Source organism: Neurospora tetraspora (assembly GCF_033439725.1).
Source record: "Neurospora tetraspora strain CBS 560.94 chromosome Unknown B0H65scaffold_5, whole genome shotgun sequence".
NCBI lineage: Eukaryota > Fungi > Ascomycota > Sordariomycetes > Sordariales > Sordariaceae > Neurospora > Neurospora tetraspora.
In genome coordinates this window covers 624,815-646,171 of record NW_026944387.1, presented here as the reverse complement: position 1 = coordinate 646,171, position 21,357 = coordinate 624,815, and the positions used below count along the sequence as shown (strand labels likewise).

At 52.6% G+C, this 21,357-nt stretch overlaps 7 protein-coding genes across 7 annotated transcripts; 5 read left to right on the top strand and 2 right to left on the bottom strand.

Moving 5' to 3' along the window:
- Window positions 1-252: 252 nt before the first annotated feature.
- Window positions 253-2,229, top strand: B0H65DRAFT_218128 (uncharacterized protein). Its single transcript, XM_062822013.1, has one exon. The coding sequence runs from the start codon at window positions 388-390 to the stop codon at window positions 1,936-1,938; it is 1,551 nt and encodes a 516-aa protein (XP_062680190.1). The 5' UTR covers window positions 253-387; the 3' UTR covers window positions 1,939-2,229.
- B0H65DRAFT_218102 (uncharacterized protein) lies at window positions 2,163-4,184 on the bottom strand. Its single transcript, XM_062822012.1, has 5 exons — window positions 3,931-4,184; window positions 3,477-3,869; window positions 2,968-3,420; window positions 2,757-2,913; window positions 2,163-2,703 (listed from the first exon to the last, which is right to left on the bottom strand). Exons 1-5 carry the CDS (start codon window positions 3,943-3,945, stop codon window positions 2,387-2,389), a joined length of 1,335 nt encoding a protein of 444 aa, XP_062680189.1. The 5' UTR covers window positions 3,946-4,184; the 3' UTR covers window positions 2,163-2,386.
- A 749-nt stretch (window positions 4,185-4,933) lies between these two features.
- Window positions 4,934-6,744, top strand: B0H65DRAFT_218088 (uncharacterized protein). The gene is made up of 2 exons (XM_062822011.1): window positions 4,934-5,150; window positions 5,208-6,744. Exons 1-2 carry the CDS (start codon window positions 5,107-5,109, stop codon window positions 6,640-6,642), a joined length of 1,479 nt encoding a protein of 492 aa, XP_062680188.1. The 5' UTR covers window positions 4,934-5,106; the 3' UTR covers window positions 6,643-6,744.
- Window positions 6,745-7,024: 280 nt separating this feature from the next.
- Window positions 7,025-7,192, bottom strand: B0H65DRAFT_412423 (uncharacterized protein; the record flags this gene model as incomplete). Its single annotated transcript, XM_062823846.1, has 1 exon — window positions 7,025-7,192. A coding segment is annotated over one exon (168 nt), but the record flags the coding sequence as incomplete, so codon positions are not given.
- Window positions 7,193-7,768: 576 nt separating this feature from the next.
- Window positions 7,769-11,234, top strand: B0H65DRAFT_575543 (uncharacterized protein; the record flags this gene model as incomplete). Its single annotated transcript, XM_062830623.1, has 6 exons — window positions 7,769-8,042; window positions 8,095-9,150; window positions 9,229-9,704; window positions 9,851-10,113; window positions 10,172-10,512; window positions 10,580-11,234. The coding sequence occupies 6 exons, from the start codon at window positions 7,769-7,771 to the stop codon at window positions 11,041-11,043; spliced, it is 2,874 nt and encodes a 957-aa protein (XP_062680186.1). The 3' UTR covers window positions 11,044-11,234.
- A 1,597-nt stretch (window positions 11,235-12,831) lies between these two features.
- On the top strand, window positions 12,832-15,740 carry B0H65DRAFT_218081 (Neutral/alkaline nonlysosomal ceramidase). The gene is made up of 4 exons (XM_062822010.1): window positions 12,832-13,096; window positions 13,163-13,833; window positions 13,887-14,417; window positions 14,468-15,740. The coding sequence occupies exons 2-4, from the start codon at window positions 13,186-13,188 to the stop codon at window positions 15,602-15,604; spliced, it is 2,316 nt and encodes a 771-aa protein (XP_062680185.1). The 5' UTR covers window positions 12,832-13,096; window positions 13,163-13,185; the 3' UTR covers window positions 15,605-15,740.
- A 932-nt stretch (window positions 15,741-16,672) lies between these two features.
- Window positions 16,673-20,449, top strand: B0H65DRAFT_589452 (nitrite reductase [NAD(P)H]; the record flags this gene model as incomplete). The annotated part of the gene is made up of 4 exons (XM_062831034.1): window positions 16,673-16,785; window positions 16,874-17,021; window positions 17,130-19,165; window positions 19,222-20,449. The coding sequence occupies 4 exons, from the start codon at window positions 16,673-16,675 to the stop codon at window positions 20,447-20,449; spliced, it is 3,525 nt and encodes a 1,174-aa protein (XP_062680184.1).
- Between the last annotated feature and the right edge of the window lie 908 nt (window positions 20,450-21,357).

Here is a 21,357-nt window from a genome sequence, read left to right as displayed (position 1 = left end):
CAAGCTTCGCGACAGAAACGCAACACACCTCGTACACCTCGCTGTTGACAGCGATGATGTCTCGTTACGCCGTGACACCGAGGATGTGGTTGCGTCTACCTCATCTCCTATCTCCATCCGAACTTACGCCGTTATCTCATCCCTCCTCCAGTGAGGTTATCCGGAAATGGCGCGGATGAAATTCCAACGGTAGCCGTCCGGTGCTGGTGTAGATCAAGGTCCACGTCTTAGCGTCCGATGACAAGTATCATCAAGGAAAGAACGTCCGACGAACTTTTGCAGAGGCGTTGTCCATATCACCAAGTCTTTTCCCGAGAACTTTGATCTCTCGAGTAAATCTTTGCCAAGAGCCGGACATCTTTCATCCAGCCTCACAAAATCCTCACCATGCCAGCAGCTTCATCATCCTCCCCACCTCCACTCGGCACCGGCATCACCAAACTCACCAACTGCCGTCTCGTAATCGGCGACTCTCTCATCCCCTCCGACCTCTTCATCAACTCCCTAACCGGCAAGATCATTTCACCCTCCGACGACACCCTCATTCCCGACGTCACCATCGACCTCCACAACCGCATCCTCTCCCCCGGCTTAATCGACTGCCAACTCAACGGCGCCTTCGGCTTCAACTTTTCTTCTTTCACCTCCTCCCCTGAATACATCAAAAACATCCACACCCTCAACACCAAACTCATCCGCACCGGCGTCACTTCCTATCTCCCCACTTTGACCTCCCAAACGCCTGAGCTGTACCACTCCGCGCTTCCACACCTCGGTCCTCTCCGTCCCATCCCTACCCCTACCTATACCTCCTCCTCCACCTCTACCGCTACAACAAACGAAGAAATCGACCGCACCCGCAACCGCATCCGCCACCCCCAAAATGGCTCCGAATCCCTCGGCGCACACGTCGAAGGCCCCTTCCTCTCTCCCTCCCAACACGGGATCCACGACCTCTCCGTCCTTCGCTCCGCCAACTCTTGGCAAGATCTGGAAGAAGTCTACGGCCTTTCCAATCTCACCTCGGGGGAAAACATCAAGATGATCACCATCGCCCCCGAGCTCGGTTCCATCACCACCCTCATCCCAGAGCTGGTTCAAAGGGGCGTGGTGGTCTCGCTGGGTCATACTGAGTGTACATTGTCTGAAGCAGCGGCAGCGGTCCGAAGAGGGGCGAAGATGGTTACGCATTTGTTTAATGCCATGAACGGGCTGCATCATAGGGAGCCGGGGATTTTTGGGTTGTTAGGTTTACCTCAAGAACAAAAGAAGGGGTTGTACTACGGCGTCATAGCAGACGGTATCCACCTCCACCCCTGCACCGTCTCTCTAGCCTACAACCTGCACCCGCAAGGTTTCATCCTGGTCACGGACGCGATGCACTTATCTGGGATGCCGGATGGGAAGTATGAGTGGGTTAATGGTGAGAAAACAGAATGGATTGAGAAGAGGGGGAGTGCTTTGTGTATTGTTGGGCCACCATCGTCGTCGTCGTCGTCGTCGTCGTCATCATCGAAACTGTCATCGCAAGCAGGGCAGCAGAATGGCGACGTCAACAACGGCGAGGGAGGTTGCCACGACGGGGTTGAAGCAGCTCAAAATGGGCAAGAAAAGGGTAAAGAAAAATGGGGAGGAATAGCAGGCTCCTCCTCCACCCTCCTCGAATGCGTGAACAACCTTTTGAAATGGACTGGGATGTCGGTGCCAAAGGCGTTGGCGAGTGTGACCAGTACGCCGGCGGAGATGTTGGGATTCAAATGTGTGAAGGGGAGTTTGGAGCCGGGGGCGGATGCGGATTTGGTGGTTTTTGAGGAGATGGAGGTTGAGGTTGAGGATTTGCTGGGTGGAAGTGGAAGTGGGAAGACAATGAGAAAGCAGTTGGTTGTTGAGGAGGTTTGGAAATTTGGGGTGAGGGTTTGTCGTGATGGATGGGAGTGATTTGTAGATTGGGCGAAAAGGTCGTGGTTATACAGCTTTGATTCTTTGGTAGGTAGGTAGACGCATGATGCTCGATGCTGAATGTCTGTTGACTGGCCGTTTCAAATGAACAACAATGATGGTTCGCGTCCGCTAAATCATGACTTCCACTTAAACAAACGCGCTGCTCATTCTCTTCATTAGGCCCTCCTTCCACAGCTCAAAAAGGTATAACTCATTCCTCTTCCATCCACCGCTAAACATGGTAAAACAACTCAGAATCATGCTGCGGAGTGTTCCGCTTTCTTTGCTCGATCTACCCTCATGCCAAAACCATCGTCCCTCGCTGTCGTTAGAAATGTTACCTAGACAGACAAAATCGCTATCCAGTAAAGAAGTTAAAACTCAAAACGTATGCACATCGTATCATCATCATTTCATCCCCACCATACTATCCAGTTCATCCCACCTACGACCACTTAGGCTCGTCACTCTCCACCTTAGGGGTCGAGACAGCATTCCGGTCAGCAAACGGATCGTTCTCGTCCTCGTCGGCGTCGCTATCCTCGTCATCGGATGGCTCTACACGTCTTGTAGGCGGCTTCAGCATTGACGGCTTCGAAGCCGCAGACGGTCGTGGAGGGGGAGCAGGGCGAGGAGGCATCGGTGGTGGACTCGCGGGGGTGTTGGTGATGCTGAGACCGGCCATGCCCGCAGCCGGCGCGCGCGGACTGCTGGGTACGCTGCCACCGGATTCTTTGGCTTTGGCGGCTTTTTCGGTTGCCACTGGGAGATTGTTAGCAAGTGGGGATAGGAGAGGAAGGGGAAGGTGGACATACTACGATAAAGATGTGCTTGCTCAGCGAGATCATCGTCCGAGTCGCTGTCCGCGTCAATAGAGCGGTCCAGCTGCTCAAAAGTCATGAGCGCTTGGACGAGTTCATCGTTGGCGTGTAGAAGGCCACCTAGCCACTGTTCGGATTCGACGTGTTGGATCTATGTCTGTTAGCAACCTGGGCAAGAGCAACCGATGCTGACAGGGGAACTTACATATCTCAAGATATTTCTTCGAAGCTTTTTGCACTTCTCGAAACGCTCCACTGCAGTTGAGTTCTCCGAAATGCGCTCCTTCTCTCTGTTAATGGATTGCAGGGTGTTCATCAGGTTCGTGGAGGCAATGGACGCCTCGGCGATAGTCCTAGTCATCTGGTCCTTCTCGGCTTCGAGGTTGAACGGCCTGTGCTTCTTGGATTTGCTGCTGCTCTTCTTCGACTTGTCCTTAGCGGATCGACTGGAGGAATGAGCATGGCCACTGGAACTGGACACCGTCGGCCGACGCGATGACGAGGAAGATGGTTGTGCGGTTGATGAGCTGGCCTGGGCAGTTGAGGTGCTTGCCGATGCTTGGCGTTCCTCCTCCTCGTCCTCGCCAAAAGGGTTCTCGGTCTCCTTAAGTACCTTGGACCTCTCCTGGGTGACGACCTGCTTGCGCCGGGGAAGTTCCTAGTGTAGTGTGAGCATGACTGGCAGATATGAAGTGTAGACTGTAAGGAGCTTACCTTGTAGAGGTTCGCGACGCGCTCCATACCAGGAGTACTCTTGTAGGCAGTCCAGCTTCGAAACATTTCGGTGCACTTCTTCTTCACCAAGGGGTCCGAAAGCTCGGCGGTACCACAGAAGCGCAAGCGCTCAAGGAGGGGTTCATCTGCAAAGGAGCGCTGGAAGCGGGCACCGGCATTCTGGATCAGAGCATCGAGGATTGTCAGGGCTCGGAGCTGGCGATGCAGGTTTCCATATTTGAGTTTCTTGCGAATGGCACGGGCTGCCTCAGTCGGACCGGAAGCCTGGAGGTTGATGGCTTCGATAAGCTCGGGAATACCGCTAAGATCGTCTTCGGCGTATGTTTCACTCGTCAGTCGTTCGATGTCGACCGTGACAGCCGTGTAGGGTTTCTGTTCTGGTCTGTTAGCGAATGTATCGGACGCAGCTATTCAGGGCACCTTGGTCGTGTACCGAGGAAGAGAACATTGTATCGTGAAGTAGCGCGAGGCCGATTGTCTTGGTTGCGTTGTCGTAAAGAATCAACTCGAGAAGATGGAAGTCGAGAAAGCCGCGCAGTCGTATCGCTCGATGCCGCGACAGTTGTGGTGGAGGTAGAAGAGGTAAGTCAACAGTCGCGTCGACTTGGGTGATTGGGATCTCAGATGGGCGCAGTCGCAGTCGCAGTCGCTAACAATGGCCTGACCAGGAAAAGTAGTACGATTAATGGAAGGTGTGGAAGCTCTCGTCGTCGTTGGAGAAAGCGCAATCTGTCGAGGCAAGCGCGATAAGATAACGGCAGCAGTCGTGCCTGTTCAGCGGTGATGTGATGCTGTGATGCTCTGATGCTTTCCACTTGACGAGGGGCAGCTGGGCTGATGCGAACAATGGCGGGGTACAGGGAGCTTGAATTCATGTGACGCCGTGAAACCGGATTCTGTCGCGCCCAGTGTTTCTTTCGACACCCTTCAAACAATCAAAATCACCGCAGTGTCACCAACAGGACATTTGTCTTTCGTGAGCAACCTCAATGCGCCTTCAACAATGGGATAAAGATGCGAAAAAGGAGAACCAGGAAGTTTCAAACGGCGCGACAACATTCCATGCTTCCTTGACAATGCCCCGGTCGCCGGTCCTTGGCGCTCAACTTTCAGGGCACAAGCTCCCCACAAATCTCGGCCCGGTGCCGAATTGTGGAGCTCCGGCTCACTATGATGCGGGGCCGGATTACTTGGCATCGTCACCCTCGCTCCGGCTGCCCGCCAGCTGTCCTCAAGGTGCCCGCCGGGGACCTCCCGAATAGGAAAGCACGACTTATACATCCATCATCACCTGCATCAACAACTTGACGACTCGCACTTTCCAATTTTCAAGGACAGAAAATTTCGAACAACTGTCTCGGCAAGTCCTCTTCGATTTTTGTCCCGCCTCTCTTACCATGATGTCTGTCCTCCTCGTTTCAACACCGGTTTCCCGCCCGGTGCCAATCTCGAAAGGCCAATTGTACCCCAATGGCTTCTACCTCGACAGCACCGTGACGCTCCCCAACTTTCATCAGTATTCTTAGTCTTGGTTTTTGTACCCAGTCAGCCCAGTCAGACATTGTCTCTCCATGAACCAGACGGACAGACACAGAGCCCGAGTGTAGTCATGGATATGATAGACCCTTCGAGTGCGGCAACTGTCAATCCTCCGTAAGTTCGTTTATCCGCATAATGTCTTGGACGGCAATGCTAACTTGTATCTTCTAGTTATGATGTGCCCTCCCTTTCAACTACTACAACCATAACGGTCAACGATGCTGCACTGGTCAACTCCAACGTCATAAACGGGCCGGGTGCACTTCCATCAGAGCTCTACCATCCGGCTACTTCATCTTCTCTGAAACGCCGAAACACCGATGGGGGCTGCCCAAGGGGAAGGAGACGAGGACATGCATTCCCATCCCTCGAAATCTTCTCGGAGTATCATGGTTTTGGCGACATTGCCCCAGTCGGGTATTCATCTTGGGAAGAAGGCGATACCCAAGAGCATATGCATGGGGACACCATGCCCTTCGACCCGGAAGGCTATTACTCGCCCCCATACTCCAAATCCGAGCTATTAGAGCTGTGTGCCAACAACCCACGGGCCGATAGAGAAGATTGTGAAGAAACGGATGCTTCGTTCTTTAGCAGAGCCATGATCTTTGACTCACTCACGGGTGGCGATCCGATGGCCTACACGGGCAAACAAGACATCTTCACATATAACAATGTCTCTTCTTGTGATAACGTGCTGACCAAGGAGTGCGAGGTTATGTTCGCTGACAACAAATCAACGACTGCTGACGAGTACTCGGTCGCATCGTCAGATGAAGACGCTATGGTGAAGCTGGCTGACTCCTTGCCGAGCCTTCTCGCACAGATTCCGCCATCCAGTGTCATCAAAGCTGTCGAGGGAAGCTCTACGCCTGAAATATTTGATCCAAGTCTACAGAGGTCAACGCCACATAGCAATCCCAAGAGCTCTTCGGTGCCCGAGAAAGACAATCAGCCTGCAGAGTCCGAAAACTTACTTGACGAAGACATTGACTGGGATGAGGTATTTCAACACCTCCCCGCTGCTCCCAAGGATGTCAATACGTCTCAAATTCTGGAATTTCAAAATAACACTAGCCAACCGCTTGAGAATACGATCGAATGGATGCAGTCTCGCTCAATCAGCCCAGCGAAGTACCAACCATTCACTAGGCCAGCCTTCCCCTGCCCCTTGCGAAACAAATCCCCCGTCGAGGGATTATCAAACACCAACGTCCTGAGAACATGCTTCCGCCTGGGATCCATCTTCAAAGAAGTAGCTCAATGTTTTCGACAAGACCAAGAGGTGACTTTCGAGCTTTTTGCCAGGGTATCATACTCCTCAAGAGAGAATGGTTCGCGAGTTCAGCATTTTCAGTTCGTTGACTTGTACGAGGATCAACCACCCCACTTATCCGGCGTTTTGACTGGGTGGAAGAATGACACCATACTTGAGAAGGACAGTGTCTTGTTCCTCGGTGAGACTAAGAACAAGATGTGCCGTTGCATGTGTCGACCGAGGAAGGCAAAGAAGCCTGAGATTGGTTGGGACCTTGAGGTGTTGCGCATCAGATTGACCGACTGGGAGGAGATCGAGAGTGTCAGGAGCGTTGTATGCTACGAATGACCGACATGGATATCTCGGCAACTACGGAAGATTGTTGAAGATTTCAGGATCAACTCACGGCGTTGTCAAGTCACTATTGTATCTTTGTTGTGAAAGATCGATGGGACTGCTATATGTGTTTTACTGGTCTGCGTACTGGCATCGGCCAGGATCATGTCGAAAGCTTCTCGCGGTGGGCATCTGGATTGATCTTGTAAGAGGGTGTTAATCAGCCATTTGCTGTCTGTCCTCTACCCCTCGGCATCGGGATATATCAGAGCATGTTGGAACGAAAGTAGGCGTATTGGTAGTGAGTAATCATCGCAAAATGACGGGCCAAGATTGTGGAATGTGAGGCTGACATCACTCCTTCAGATAAGAAGTGCCATATAGATACGTCTGGTTCCCGAGTCTGCGCTTTTCTGGCCTCCAATCTCTGCTTGAGCGTGGTCTTCCTTGTAGACCATTCCTTCAGTCTATTGTTAGTCAAACTCGCCTGAAAGGTGCGCTCGAGTCGTCCCAACTGTTGACCGCCCATATCGACCTTGATGTCTCTCCTGGACGGCTGTCTGCCAGGGTGAGGAGGGAGCAAACAAACCTACGGCTGCTCATTCATCCCATTTCTCATGCATCTGAGGAAGAGACTCTTAGCCAAGATTCGCAAGAATTCGATCTGGCATAGTAGGTAAGTCCCATATTCTTGTTATCAAGCTCTTGCATAACTCACGCGTCTGGTCACTAACCACTGAAGTATTCATCCAACACATCGCGGCGAGGCTGATGTTGTTTGATGTCCATACCTATCTCTCATTCCATCCAGTATCACGGTACAGAGGGATCTCTGAATCTCCAAGAAGTAGGCATGTCTTTCGTCTGTTCTTCTTCCGCTGACTAAACCTTCACGCTGATCATCCTCCAGACTGTTTTCTCCATGGCAGTTGAGGGGTATAAAAACGACTCCTCGCCCTGCCATTTTCAATCTTTTTCTTTCCTCCCTCATCCTCTCACCGCAACCGGTCAACCATCTCTCAGATTATCTCCCGTCATCTTTCAGATTCTCCCGTTCAGATTCGATTTCAAAGTCAGGCATCACATTCGGTGTCCCCAGTAGTTTCCTGCTCCCACATCTATCGGCCCAGTTTCTACCATGGATGTCCCCATCAAAGAAGAGGAGCCCTCGACAGCAGAAGCAATTTCCAGTAACGTCGTCGGTCACGGGAAATCCCTCCCCTATGCCTGGGACAGCTGTTCTAAGGAGCTGCTGCGGTCTCGCATATTCATCAAGCAACAGGCCGTCGAGGATGCCTTTGACCGTGCAAAATTCATTTGCGAGGCTATTTCATCAGCATTGGAAGACAAGGAGTCAGAAACATTCAAGGAGCTTTTTGACGAAGAGATTGCGGCTTGGATGGATGAGATCCGTAAGTGAATATGTGTAACTTAATATGAGCAGGAACTGACATAAAGAAACAGTCAAGCTGGAAAAGACGCACAAGGACTTCGAGGTCTTGGTCGGTGTCGCAGGGGTTACGGGTGCCGGTAAAAGCACCATTTTGAACACGCTTTTGGAGATGCCTGAGCTTCTCCCTTCCAGCAACTCGGAAGCCTCGACATCTTCAGCTTGTCGAGTGTCCTGGAACTACGACAATGATCCCAAACACAGGTTCACTGCCGTAGTGGCCTTTCGCGAGCGCGAAGACGTCCAACGGGAGTTGGAGCAAATCTATGAAGCACTTGATGAATGTCGGGAAATGGAGGAAGGTTCCGACGGAGAAGATGGAGAAGAGTGGTTCGAGCAAAAGGCGGAACATGAGAACACCATCAAGGAGGGAATGCAGAAGATTCTGGCTGTGTGGGGTAAGGAAAGAGAAGAAGTACAAATGCTTTCAGCCGAAGACCTTCTCGCATCCAATGAGGATGTTCTCTCTGTTCTGGGTACCACCAAGCGTCTTCATGCTGCAGACAAGGAAGAGTTTGCCGAACTGGTCAAGCCTTACCTTGATTCATCAGCGACGACTGAGGGCTACCAGGCTTGGCCTTTGGTCAAGGAAGCCAGGATTTTCGTCAAAGCGGATATCCTCAGACACGGAATCGCCTTGGTCGATCTTCCCGGACTGTCTGATGCCGTCGAGAGTCGCGCCCAGGTTGCGGAGCGTTACAACCAGCGGATCGACACAACTATCATCGTGACACCATCTGTTCGGGCGATTGATGAAAAAACAGCATTTCAGCTGATGGGAAAGTACCAAGCACTCAGGATGAAGCTTGACGGCAAACTCCACAAAAACAGATCCTGTATTGTGGCCTCACAAATGGACGGGATTGACCATGATGTTTTCAGCAGAAGCTCACCAGAAGCGAGAAACAAGGCAGGCTTGAAGGAGGACTTGGAGAGTATGAAATCACTCACAAAGAGACTAACTGTTCTTGATCAACGCATCAAAGACTGCCGGAAGAAGCTTGTTGAGTTCAACAACAGGAAGGAGAAAGCGATCATTGATCGAGATGCATTGAAGCCCACTTTGGTAGGTGCGAAAAAGATACAGCAGGGTATGAGATCAGTCCATTCCTTTCTCACCTCACTCATGACACTAACATCAGAAACAGACAAACGGTACCAGGAAAGAATGAAGACGGCAAGGAACAAGGTGACAACCACGACAAAACTTGTTCGTAACCAAGAATCAGTTTTAAACGGTCTCCAACAAGAGAGATACAGCGCGAATCTGTCTTTGCGCACATGCGAGGGCAGGGCTAAGTGGACATGCATGTCTATGAGACATAGTCGAATTGAGAAACGGCTCACAGAAAACTTCGAGAGACAGCGGAAGGAGTTGGAGGGAACTAGTCAGCGGCTTAGTTCAAGCGAACCCACCACTAACATATTTTCTGTCTCCGCTACCGCATATCGAGACCTTCTCAAGGGAAGAAAAGTGGCTGGGTTTCCCACCAAATCGTACACTGGAATACCTCAACTTAGTCAATGGCTATGCGACTCCGTGATGGAGAACAGGGAAGTTCATCTGGACAGTCTCCTCAACGCACTCCGTCGCCTCGCGCATGGCATTCAAAGATGGTCAAACGTCAACTCAGCGGGTATGGATGTTTAGCTTTTCTCGCGAAATAATCGAGACCTTGCTCTCTCGCAGCCATGATAGGTGTGCCCAGGTATGTCCTTATACATTCTTCAAGTTCCTTGTCTAATGAGACTGACACATGAAAATGACAGAAACTTGAAGCCGAACTTCACTTGTGGTCAGAAAAGATCAAGTCATTCGATCCGTTTGCTCAAATTCATCAGACACAGACGGTCTGTAGGAGAGAAGCGGGAAGGGTTGCCACTAGATGGGCAGCCAGAAACCCAAATGACATGACTTCTTCGGTCTTCATGGCCTGGATGACCTTCAATGCAATTCTCAAACGAGGCGGAGGCCCTTACAAGTTTAAGAGTAAGACCGGGGAGAGCCACGAATACAACTTTCCCGAGGCTTTGTATGTGTATGAGATCCCATGTTATGACATGCTCCATGCTAACAAGTGTCTGCCACAGAGTTATACCCATCCTTGAGAAAGTAGTCTTAAAGACTTGGCACAAGGTGTTTCATGTTAAGATCCCAGCGGCTGAGAAGCCTATCATACCACGAGTTGATGCAATCTGGGATCAGTACTGGAGGAGCTCGTTGGCCAGATCCAAGAAACTGCATCCCAACTTCTCCCCCATGTCCTGGAATGCATCCCGACCGTGCGCGGCATCAAAGACGAGATACGTGACAAGGTTCACGAGACACCTCACAAAGCTTTCGAAATGCTCTGCTGAGATCCACCCGGAGTTTCGAACCACAATGGAAGAAAAGCTCAAGCCTATGTTCGACGAATGTCTGGAAATTAAAGGTAGGCCAAAACCGAGATCTCGAGATGTTTCTATTTGAAAGGTCAACTAACAAGGATACATTTACAGGCAAAGGACATTACCAAGCCCGCCGCAAGTATTTGCAAGACAACGTCAAGGCCAAGAACACGAAAATGTTCAACGATGGGTTCAAAAAGATGAAGAGACGATATGAAACCCATCTGGCCAAGGTTCCCCAGGAATTCTCGGCAATTGCCCAGTTCGCCGTGACAAAGGTTCAAGAGCAAATCGGCCTTTTGCTCACTAATATCGAGACCGTCAACGATAAAAGCCAAAAGCTGTCGGACCGCGCCACCACGCTCCGGCAGGAAGTCGGACAGGCCGCGATGCAATGGGTGGTCGAGTGGAGGGTTCCGAAGTACGAGGCGTCTCCGGCACGCCCCCATAGTCTTTTGCTGCCCAGGAAGTATGTCGAGCCTGAACCGGAGGAGCTGGATGAGGAGGGAAACGCGGCGAAGGGCAAGCAAAAGGCAGACGATGACGGAGATGTTGAGATGGAGGACTCTGAGTGATCTGACGGTGAATGCCGGAGGAACCATGAGGTCTTTGGAAGAAGATCGCTGACTGAAGTTGGGTTTGGGTTGGAGTTTTGTCCAGGGGGAACGCTCAGATGCCCTTTTTCTTTTTTCTTTGGTCTTTGCGTTATTTTGCACCCGCACTCATGACGGGTATCTCTGAGAGACCTATAAGTTCAGAGGTCTGAGGAATATTCGCGTCCGATTCTGGCACTGGAGTCATGACGACGAGATCTTCAGCCATTCTGGCGAGCTTTTTTCACATTTCTTTACAAGTTTTCCGGAGATATCTCTAGGGGGTTTGAGATTCTATGCTGGCCACCCATGAAGCTATGCCACGCTGGCGAAGCGAATGATACAGGGAAAGGTCCCGATTTATAGCTCCTCCGTATCTGGACATGAGCTTCGATCTGCCGGTTTCCTACGTTCTCGGGGAGAATATCGGACAGGTGCTTTTCGGGTTGATGGATCATCTCTATCACAGCGAAGCAGCAATGATATAGAATACTCACTAATAGAATCAAAGTTATGCGTTGTCTTTCAACATGGAAGTGTCTTGCCAGACCAACCTCTCTTCCTCTGATACCAACATTGACAAGGGAAACATCTCGTACTAAAAAGCTTGGTCGGAATTCCTAAAAAAAAGTCTCGCCAGGCGATGTTCAGGGGAAAGCGAATCCGAGCGTAGATCTATACCATCCTAACGGGGTTCTCTGGGGATTGGAACCAACAACACGAGGGATTCTCTCCGCTCATCGATAATCCCGAAGATGTCTCATTTTGTGTTGCACAAGATTCAAGATAAAGTTGAGGTTGGAGGAGGTGTTGCGCAGTTGATGTTCAGGTGGTGATCCGCTAACAGCTCGCCAATAGCGGGAGGTGAGTGCCCTGATGACCCTCTGTGACTGCTTGTTCCGTTACGTCATACAGGGCATCCCCACACGCTACCTCTAAACTGGATCGGGATTAGGTCCGCTATCGGCTTTCGTCTGTTTGTGCCTGGGCCGTGATCTTTTTCTGGTTCTCTGCAACCTTCTTTCAACCTACGCGAAGGTTGGACCAGTCATTATCAACGTCCCCCTCTTTTGCGGTCGTTTTGCGGTGGTGATGATCCCCCTCCTTTGAAGTCTTGATCAACCAAATCATTGCTGGCACCTCGGTTGGGAAGACATCGTCCACTAGGTGCCCAGTATCATCCCTCTCAGCTCGTCGTCCTCCTCGCCCTCCTCCTCGCGTGCCTCTCGCAACCGAAGCTGCGAACGGAATCTCAACGGCTAGACGCAGTGCCACCCACACCTCTTCCTCGATCCAGGTCGTGATCCGAAATACAACCCGCGAATGTTGTACTCGATAATGCTTGAACACCACCTTGTGATACCCGAGTTGCTTTCGACGTGACAGCACAAAATCCAATCTCCTCAAATCTCCCGCCAGAGGAGAGTTCTGCCAACCATGTTTGCCGGTCGAGATATACGGCGGTGATTGGCTCCCGAGCATGAACCAGCTTTCGGAATTATATCTACCCAGGAACAAGGATGGCGGCCGCCTACCAGTTCAAAATCGAAGTATGTTTGTAGCGTCATGTTGCAGCCCTCCAAAAGACAGACGTTGCGGTGGACGACGCAAACTTGGCAAAATGCCTGGTCAACAGACCTGGGATGGCACCCTGCTGGAGTCTTTCCCAATGTTCGACAAGGTCCCTCAGCTGGACACAACGAACACAGACAATCATGGCCACAACGCTTGGTCGCAAATGGAAATGGAAATAGAAATGGAAATGGAAAACACCCGACCCACCATCATGAACAGCAAACGTGGGAGATCCTCCGATTGGGTTGCCGTCTTGTCCTTGATCCTGGCAGTGTTGTTGCTGTCAAGTGGCCCTCCCTACCCACGCTTCGATCTTCCACCGTCCCTATCCGTGCGGGGAGACGAGATGGTTGTTTGTCCTACCAGGGAGGATAGATGGGTATAGATACCAAGTCCTCCCCAAGGAAAGAGGATGAACGGTGTTCTTGATCGACGTTGTCCCAAGTCGTCTTCTTCAAGGGTATGTGAGAACATGGTCCTCTGAAACATCCCTTCTCTAATTCAGACCTCCACTAACACATCCCAGGCACAGGTAGACAGCATCGCAAGATGCCTTGCTACCAACAACACCGCCGCGGCGGCATGGCGCCTCCCAGACGCCTCATAACCATCGCCGTCTCCGTTATCTCCTTCTTCATCCTCGCCGCTCTCGCCATCGCCCAGTTCGGCCCCTCCTCCGAGTTACACGCTCGGAAGCTAGCCCAGCGCATCGAGCATGCCCAACGCGCAAACCCCCAATCCGAACCGCGGGACACTCCACTCGGCGACAAGTATCTGATCGGTGTCGGAAAGGCCGATGTAACCGGCCCGGTTGTCGAGATCGGCTTTGGCGGGTATGCGGACACCAGCCAGATCGGAAGCGGTTTGCGCCAGCGGTTGTACTCGCGCGCTTTCATCATTGGCGAGACCAAGAACCCCAAGAACCGCCTTGTTTATATCGTGCTTGATACGCAGAGCGGAGACACGGCTGTTCGCAATGGTGTTCTTGATGCGCTGAAGGGGATGGGAGATGAGTACTCGGTCTATGGACAGTCCAATATTGCGCTTACCGGGACACACTCTCATTCTGGCCCGGGCGCTTGGTTCAACTACCTGCTTCCGCAGATCACGACGTTTGGGTTTAGCAAGCAGAGTTACCAGGCGATTGTGGATGGTGCTGTGTTGTCGATTAAGAGGGCGCATGAGTCTCTTCAGGAGGTACGATCAGCCCGGTTATACTTGCCGGGACAGGACAGGACTAACTGGAATAGGGCTACCTCGACATCGGTACAACCGACATCAACGACGGTAACAATAACCGCAGTCCCTCCGCCTACCTCGCCAACCCCGAGTCCGAGCGAGCCAAATACCCCTTCAACACCGACAAGACCTTGACCCTACTCCGGTTCCGGAGAGCTTCTGACCTGAAGAGTGTCGGTGTCCTTACCTGGTACCCCGTCCACGGCACGTCCGTCTACCAGAACAACACGCTTGTGAACGCCGACAACAAGGGAGTTGCTGCCTACCTGTTCGAACAGTCCGTAAAGGGCGACAGCCGTGCTGCTGATGGTTTCGTTGCTGGCTTTTCCCAAGCGAACGTGGGTGATACCACGCCGAATACGCTGGGTGCCTTTTGCGATGACGGTTCTGGTGCTACCTGTGATTTTGAAAGCAGCACTTGTGCCGATGGCAAGGTGCAGGCTTGTCGTGGAAGGGGACCGCTTTTCCAGAAGTTGGATAAGGGTGTGAGCAGTTGTTATGAGATTGGGAGGAAGCAGTATGCTGGTGCTAAGAATGTTTGGGTAAGTTTGCTATGTCGAGGTACTGGGAAGCACTTACTGACAACGCGTAGACTTCCCTCGATTCAAGCTCGACCCCAGTTGTTGGCTCTACCGTGAGGTCATTCCACTACTTCCACGATATGCGCTACTACAAGTTCAACCTCGACAATGGCACCGAGGTCCAGACCTGCCCTGCTGCGCTGGGTCACTCGTTCGCTGCGGGAACCACAGACGGCCCCGGTGCCTTTGACTTCACCCAGGGTGACTCTGGCGCTCCCAACAACCCTTTCTGGTCCGTCGTGGGCGGTGTACTACGAGTTCCATCTGCCTCGCAAACGGCCTGCCAAAAGCCCAAGCCCGTCCTGCTTGATGTCGGCGAGATGGACCTCCCCTACCCTTGGACGCCCAACATCGTTGACGTCCAATCCCTCCGCGTCGGCCAACTCTTCATGATTATCTCCCCCTCCGAAGCCACCACCATGTCCGGCCGCCGCTGGCGCGACGCCGTCAAAGCCGCCGCCAAGTCCCAAAAGCTAACCGGCAACACCGAACCCGTCGTCGTGCTCGGCGGTCCCGCCAACACCTATTCCCACTACGTCACCACCCCCGAGGAGTACGCCATCCAGCGCTACGAAGGCGCTAGCACGCTGTTCGGGCAATACGAACTGCCCGCATATATCAACCTTACCCTCTCCGCGCTCCCTTACCTCTCCCCATCTTCCACCAGCTCCCCTCCTCCTGGCCCAAGCCCGCCCGACAACAGGGATGACTCCCTCTCCTTCATCACGGGCGTAGTCTACGACGGCGCTCCCCCCTCCAAGCCATTTGGTACATGCATCACGCAACCCTCCTCTTCGTACACGCGCGGCAGCGTAATCACCGCCGTCTTCCAGGGCGCTAACCCGCGCAACAATCTGCGGCTGGAAGGCACGTATGCAGCGGTGGAGAAGCTGGGAGCAGATGGAAAGACGTGGACACAAGTGCGGAGTGATGAGGATTGGAACTTGACGTACGAGTGGAAGAGGACGAATGGGATTTTGGGGTATAGTGAAGTGACGATTAGATGGGAGACGAGAACGGAGAGTAATGGAGAGGGAGACGATGGGACGGGGACGTATAGGATTAGGTATTTTGGGGATGCGAAGGCTGCGGTGACGGGGAAGATTACGGAGTTTCAGGGGGTTAGTAGGGAGTTCAAGTTGACTTAGAACAGGGAAGGGATGAAGGCGGTGGCTTGGGGGCAAGATAGGAGGTGATGGGATGAACATCACGACTTGGCTTGGGATCAAATCATTCAACATTCTAGTTTACGACAATGGAAAACATTCGGAAAGTCCAGACCGACAACCAGTGAAAAGACCCCGAGATCCCGCGATTGTACTAATTGCAGTACCCATCCGGAGACATGGGATTCGGTATCAAGCTTTCAGCAACGCCATCTGAACGAGTCCGCGGAACGGGCGAAACGTCAACAACAGAGTTCGTCGTTCCACTCCATCCATCACCCCACGTTCCCTTCCCCTACGTGCGGCGAGACGTCCCGCGTGCTTATCTTTCCGTAGTGCTCCCGTTCTCATGCGCACATCTCCGCGGGAGCCTCAACCGAACGCTCGATTGATGACTTACAGCAATTGGTGGCCTCTGATTGGTCGGATAAGATATCACTACTGTAACCATCTCCTTATCAAGATCAACCTTTCGCCTCCTTGGTTTCAACGGGAGAGATGGACTCTGGACTCTCCGCGCTGCCGTGGAGATGTCATTCTCCGGCACAGTACATCAGCTCTGTGTCGGCGGTGGATTGCGGACGGTGAGTGACACCACTATACTTGACTGATGAGTGAGTGGCGTCGCGACCGAACGAAGGTTTCCATCCTTATCGCATGTTTTATCGGCTGGCGTCAGAGGCGTTTTCCATGTTTTTTCGCGGAGATGTTCGTACTGCAGTGCGTTCTACCTATCGTACCGACTAGTTTCGCATCCTTATGTGTTTTTAATTAGTTTGATGGAGGCGATTAGGATGAATGAAGGGTAAGTCATTGAGTTGGGTATCTAGGTAACAAGAGTTGATAAAACTAAGTGTCTCTCCAACAAGAATGGAACGTTTTGTCTGTCTTTCTCGTTGCTTCCCATTTTTGGTGGGATCATTGTGAGTCCATCAGCTAGCTAGTTGAAGGCTATTCCTTTGCACACTCTTATGTTTATGGACACTTTATTTGACCATTGAAGGTCCCTGTGATACCCTCCTGTTCATCATCCAGATTCATCAGCCAGAAATGGCAGACACATCACCAGATATGGCTGCAAGCCCAAGCCCAAGCCCAGACACAACTACTCCTCGGAAGAGGATAGTGGTTGTGGGGTTGGGGATGGTTGGTATTGCTTTTATGTAAGTTCTCACTCAACTTGTCTCTTGTCTTCCATGTCAGAATCGTTATGGAAGACATAACTAAGCTAATAATATGATGATAACACAGCGAGAAACTCATCAAACTCGACACACAACGACAATACGAAATCATCGTCATCGGGGAAGAGCCCCATGTAGCATACAACCGCGTCGGCTTGACTTCCTTCTTCAGTCATCGCGAGGTTGAACAACTCTACCTCAACCCCCTAGAATGGGTACGCTTCTCCTTTACCTTACTTACCTACATTCTCCTTCCCAACTCCCTCCACAACTCAACTCAACTCTCAGCCGTAACTGACACATACTCCCTTTTCCCTTTGCAGTACAAGCAGCATCTACAAACCTCCTCCCTAACTCACCACCTCTCCACCCTCGTTACCTCCCTTTCTCCCCTAACCAAAACCCTCACCATCTCCCCACCCCCCTCCACCCCCTCCCTCACCACCCTCCCATACGACCACCTCATCCTCGCCACCGGCTCCCGCGCCCTCCTGCCCACTTCCACACCAGGCCACGACGCCTCGGGAGTCTTCGTCTACCGGACCATCAGTGACCTCCAACAACTCATCACATGGTCTTCAGACTCCCGCATAAAAGGATCAACGGGCGTGGTCGTGGGAGGCGGACTGCTGGGGTTGGAAGCAGCCAAAGCTCTGATGGATTTGGGTGCATTTGACCGGGTGGTGGTTATCGAGAGGAACGGGTGGGTTTTGTCGAGGCAGGTGGATGGGGAGGCGGGCGGGTTGGTGTTGGAGGGGGTTAGGGGGTTGGGGGTTGAGGTTTTGGTTAGGAAGAGGGTGAAGGAGGTGGACTGCGAGGAGGGGGACGAGGGGGGGAAAGATGAAAGGGTGAAGGGGATCAGGTTTGAGGATGGAGAGTACTTGGCTTGTTCGACGGTTTGCTTCGCTATTGGTATCAAAGCCAGGGACGAACTGGCACGAGAAGCGGGAATTGAGTGTGCTGAAAGGGGAGGAGGAGGGATAATGGTTGATGATTCCCTTCGCACCAGCGCGCCGGATGTTTATGCCATTGGCGAGTGTGCCAGCTGGCAAGGGCAGACGTTCGGGTTGATTGGCCCGGGCGTGGAGATGGCAGATGTGTTGGCTTTTAACCTCACCCAGGCGCATCTGCATACTCCGCGAGTATTCAAACGGCCGGATCTCAGCACCAAGCTCAAGTTGCTAGGTGTGGAAGTGGCCAGTTTCGGCGACTTCTTCGCCGACCGCGATGGACCGAGGGAGTTACCGCCGAAGTTGAGGAGGGAGTTGAAGAAGAAATCCGGCGGCGGCAAAGCGGAGGTGAAGGCACTCACCTACAAAGACCCCTTCCTCTCCATCTACAAAAAGTACATCTTCACTTCGGACGGGAAGTACCTTCTGGGAGGGATGATGATAGGCGACACATCAGACTACGTCCGTCTCGTTCCGCTGGTCAAAACCCAAAAAGAGCTGGATATCCCCCCTTCACAACTCATCCTCGGCGCGAAGAAATCCGGCGACGACGGAGACGACGACGACCTCCCCGACGACACGCAAATCTGCTCCTGCCACAACGTCATCAAAGCCGACCTCGTCTCCCCTCTCAAAGCCGGGACATGCACATCCCTAGGCGACCTCAAATCCTGCACCAAAGCCGGCACCGGCTGCGGCGGATGCATGCCCCTGGTGACCTCCATCTTCAACCGCACCATGGCTTCTCTGGGCACAGAAGTGAAGAATAACCTGTGCCCTCATTTCCCGCAGTACTCGCGCGCAGACTTGTACAACATCATCTCCGTCAAGCGGCTGCGCACTCTGCCCGACGTCATGCGCGAAGCCGGCGGCGCTGACCCAGAGAGTCTAGGTTGTGAAGTCTGCAAACCAGCTATCGCCTCCATTTTTGCTTCGCTGTGGAACGACCACGTCATGTCTCCTGCTCATCACGGGCTGCAGGATACTAATGATAGGTTCATGGGGAACATCCAGCGCAACGGCACCTTCAGCGTGGTCCCCCGCGTTGCGGCGGGAGAAATTACGCCCGAGAAATTGATTGTCATCGGCGAGGTGGCGAGGGAGTATAACCTCTACACCAAGATTACGGGCGGGCAGAGGATCGATATGTTTGGAGCTAGAAAACAGGATCTGTTGAAGATCTGGAAGAAGTTGGTAGATGCGGGCATGGAGAGCGGGCATGCGTATGCGAAGAGTTTGCGGACGGTCAAGAGCTGCGTGGGGACGACGTGGTGCCGGTTTGGAGTGGGTGATAGTGTGGGTATGGCGGTTAGGTTGGAGGAGAGGTATAAGGGGTTGAGGGCGCCGCATAAGTTTAAGGGGGGAGTGAGCGGGTGTGTGAGGGAGTGTGCGGAGGCGGGGAATAAGGAGTGAGTCGTCCCTTGTAGTTTTTACTGCGCTCAATGGTGTACTGACCAGACAACAGCTTCGGCCTCATAGCCACCGACAAAGGTTTCAACATCCTCATTTGTGGCAACGGCGGCACCACACCCAAACACTCCATCCTCCTTGCCAAGGATGTCCCGCCCACCAATGTCATCCCCATCCTCGACCGTTTCCTCATGTTCTACATCCGCACCGCCGACAAGCTCCAACGGACCGCTCGCTGGCTCGAAGCCCTTCCCGGCGGTATCGACTATCTGAAGGAAGTCATCCTCGACGACCGGCTCGGCATCTGCGCCTCGCTGGAAGCCCAAATGCAAGAGTTGGTAGACAGCTATTTCGACGAGTGGGCCGAAGCGATCAACAACCCAACCCTGCAAGAGCGGTTCAAGCAGTTCGCGAACACCGACGAGGGCCAACCGCCCATGGAAGTCGAAATCGACCGCGGACAAGAAAGACCGGTGATGTGGCCCCGCGAAGACGAAGGCGGTTCAGCCAAGGAAGACTTCAAGGGCTTGCGAGACAAATGGTCGTCAACCACCTGGCAACCAGTCCTCGAAGCATCTTACTTCAAAGGCGCAGACGACCTCCCCAACGGCATAAGCGCTAGCATCAAGCGCGGCGACACACAACTTGCTGTCTGGCGGATCAAAGGGAAATACTACGCCTCTCAGCAGATGTGTCCTCACAAGCGCACTTTTGCTCTGTCGGACGGTCTAGTCGGCACCGATCCATCGCCGTCTTCCTGTTCATCGACCACCCTGCCGCCTTCACCACCTACTACCCCCTCTTCTTCATCCCCCTCTACCTCCCCGCCCCATTCTCCCACCTCCTCGTCAACCCCGCCGACAACCACCACCTCCTCCTCCTGCACCACCAACCCCTCCGGCCCTTCCAGCCCTTGGATCTCCTGCCCCTTCCACAAGCGAAACTTCTCGCTCACCTCGGGGTCATGCAAGAATGACACCGAACTCTCCATCGCCACGTTTGACGTCGAAGAACGCGAAGACGGTATGGTGTACGTCAAGCTGCCGCCTATCGATGAGCTGGATAGGGAGCTGGGGACGAAGAAATGGATGGTGAAGAAGGGGGAGGCGGGTGAGGGGCAGTTTAGTGAGTTGGATGAAATGAATAAGAGGAAGGGGGTGGAGGGGAAGAAGGGGAGGAGGGGGAGGAAGCCGGGCGCTAGCGAGGCTGGGAGGGAGGTTGGGAAGAGGATGGTTGAGGCTGTTGGCGGTGGGGGTTGTGGTGGCCCTGGGTTGGAATGGTAATGTTTGGGAGTGGTTTCTTTGTTGTTTCGGTTTATGGTCGTTTGATTTTGGTCGTTAAGGGTTGGGAGTCTCGGTGTTATGATGCTTTGGTACTTGAGAATAACAAGAGGTTGATGACGTTTGGATAAGATCTGGAGCCTTGCCCTTAAGCGTCCGTCTGGAGCTAATCATATACTTAGAATCTGCTCCAGTGCTTCATGTCAAGGACACGCATCCGTAGGACGACACCTGATTATGTTCGCTGTCAACGCATACTAGAGGTAGCTTGGAACAGTTATGCCGTGTTTTCACATGGATCACCGCCATGTCCTCTGAGCTCTGTGCATTCCTCACTCCGTCAAGTAAATTCCTTGACCTCTGTGGTTGTGACAGGACAGACTTGTAGGCAAGGGAGCTTTCCGGCTCCCATTGAGCATTACTATCGTTCTTCACTTCCCTCTCAACATCCCCTTTGTCTCCCTTGTAACCGGAAAGCTCATCGATCTATGTGCAGCAGTCAGTATATGTAGCTGACGTGTTACTCACCTCGATGCATCTCTTGCCAGGCTTTCTTGTGGCATATCTGTTGCCTCCCTTTTGCCTTCTCTTGCCAATGTTGCCCTTTGCTTCTCTTTCTGCTTTCTTTCTTGAAGTCCTTTCATTCTGCCTTGTCTTTTCCCCCACCTGATCATCGAAAGAGGTTCTGCCATCAGCGGAACATTACGCATTCGCGTGCCTGACAACTCATCAAGGTTGTCAATATCTCTCACCTCTCAACTCCCTGAAGTACTTCCTATCCCGAGTTTGGGGTTGAGAATGACTGATACTTAAGCACATGGTGGTGTGAACACTTCCCGTTCAGGAAGTCATGGGGTGGTATCAGTGGCTTGAAGCCGCGCAAGAGCTCGGGTCGGGTTCGTGGGGGAGGA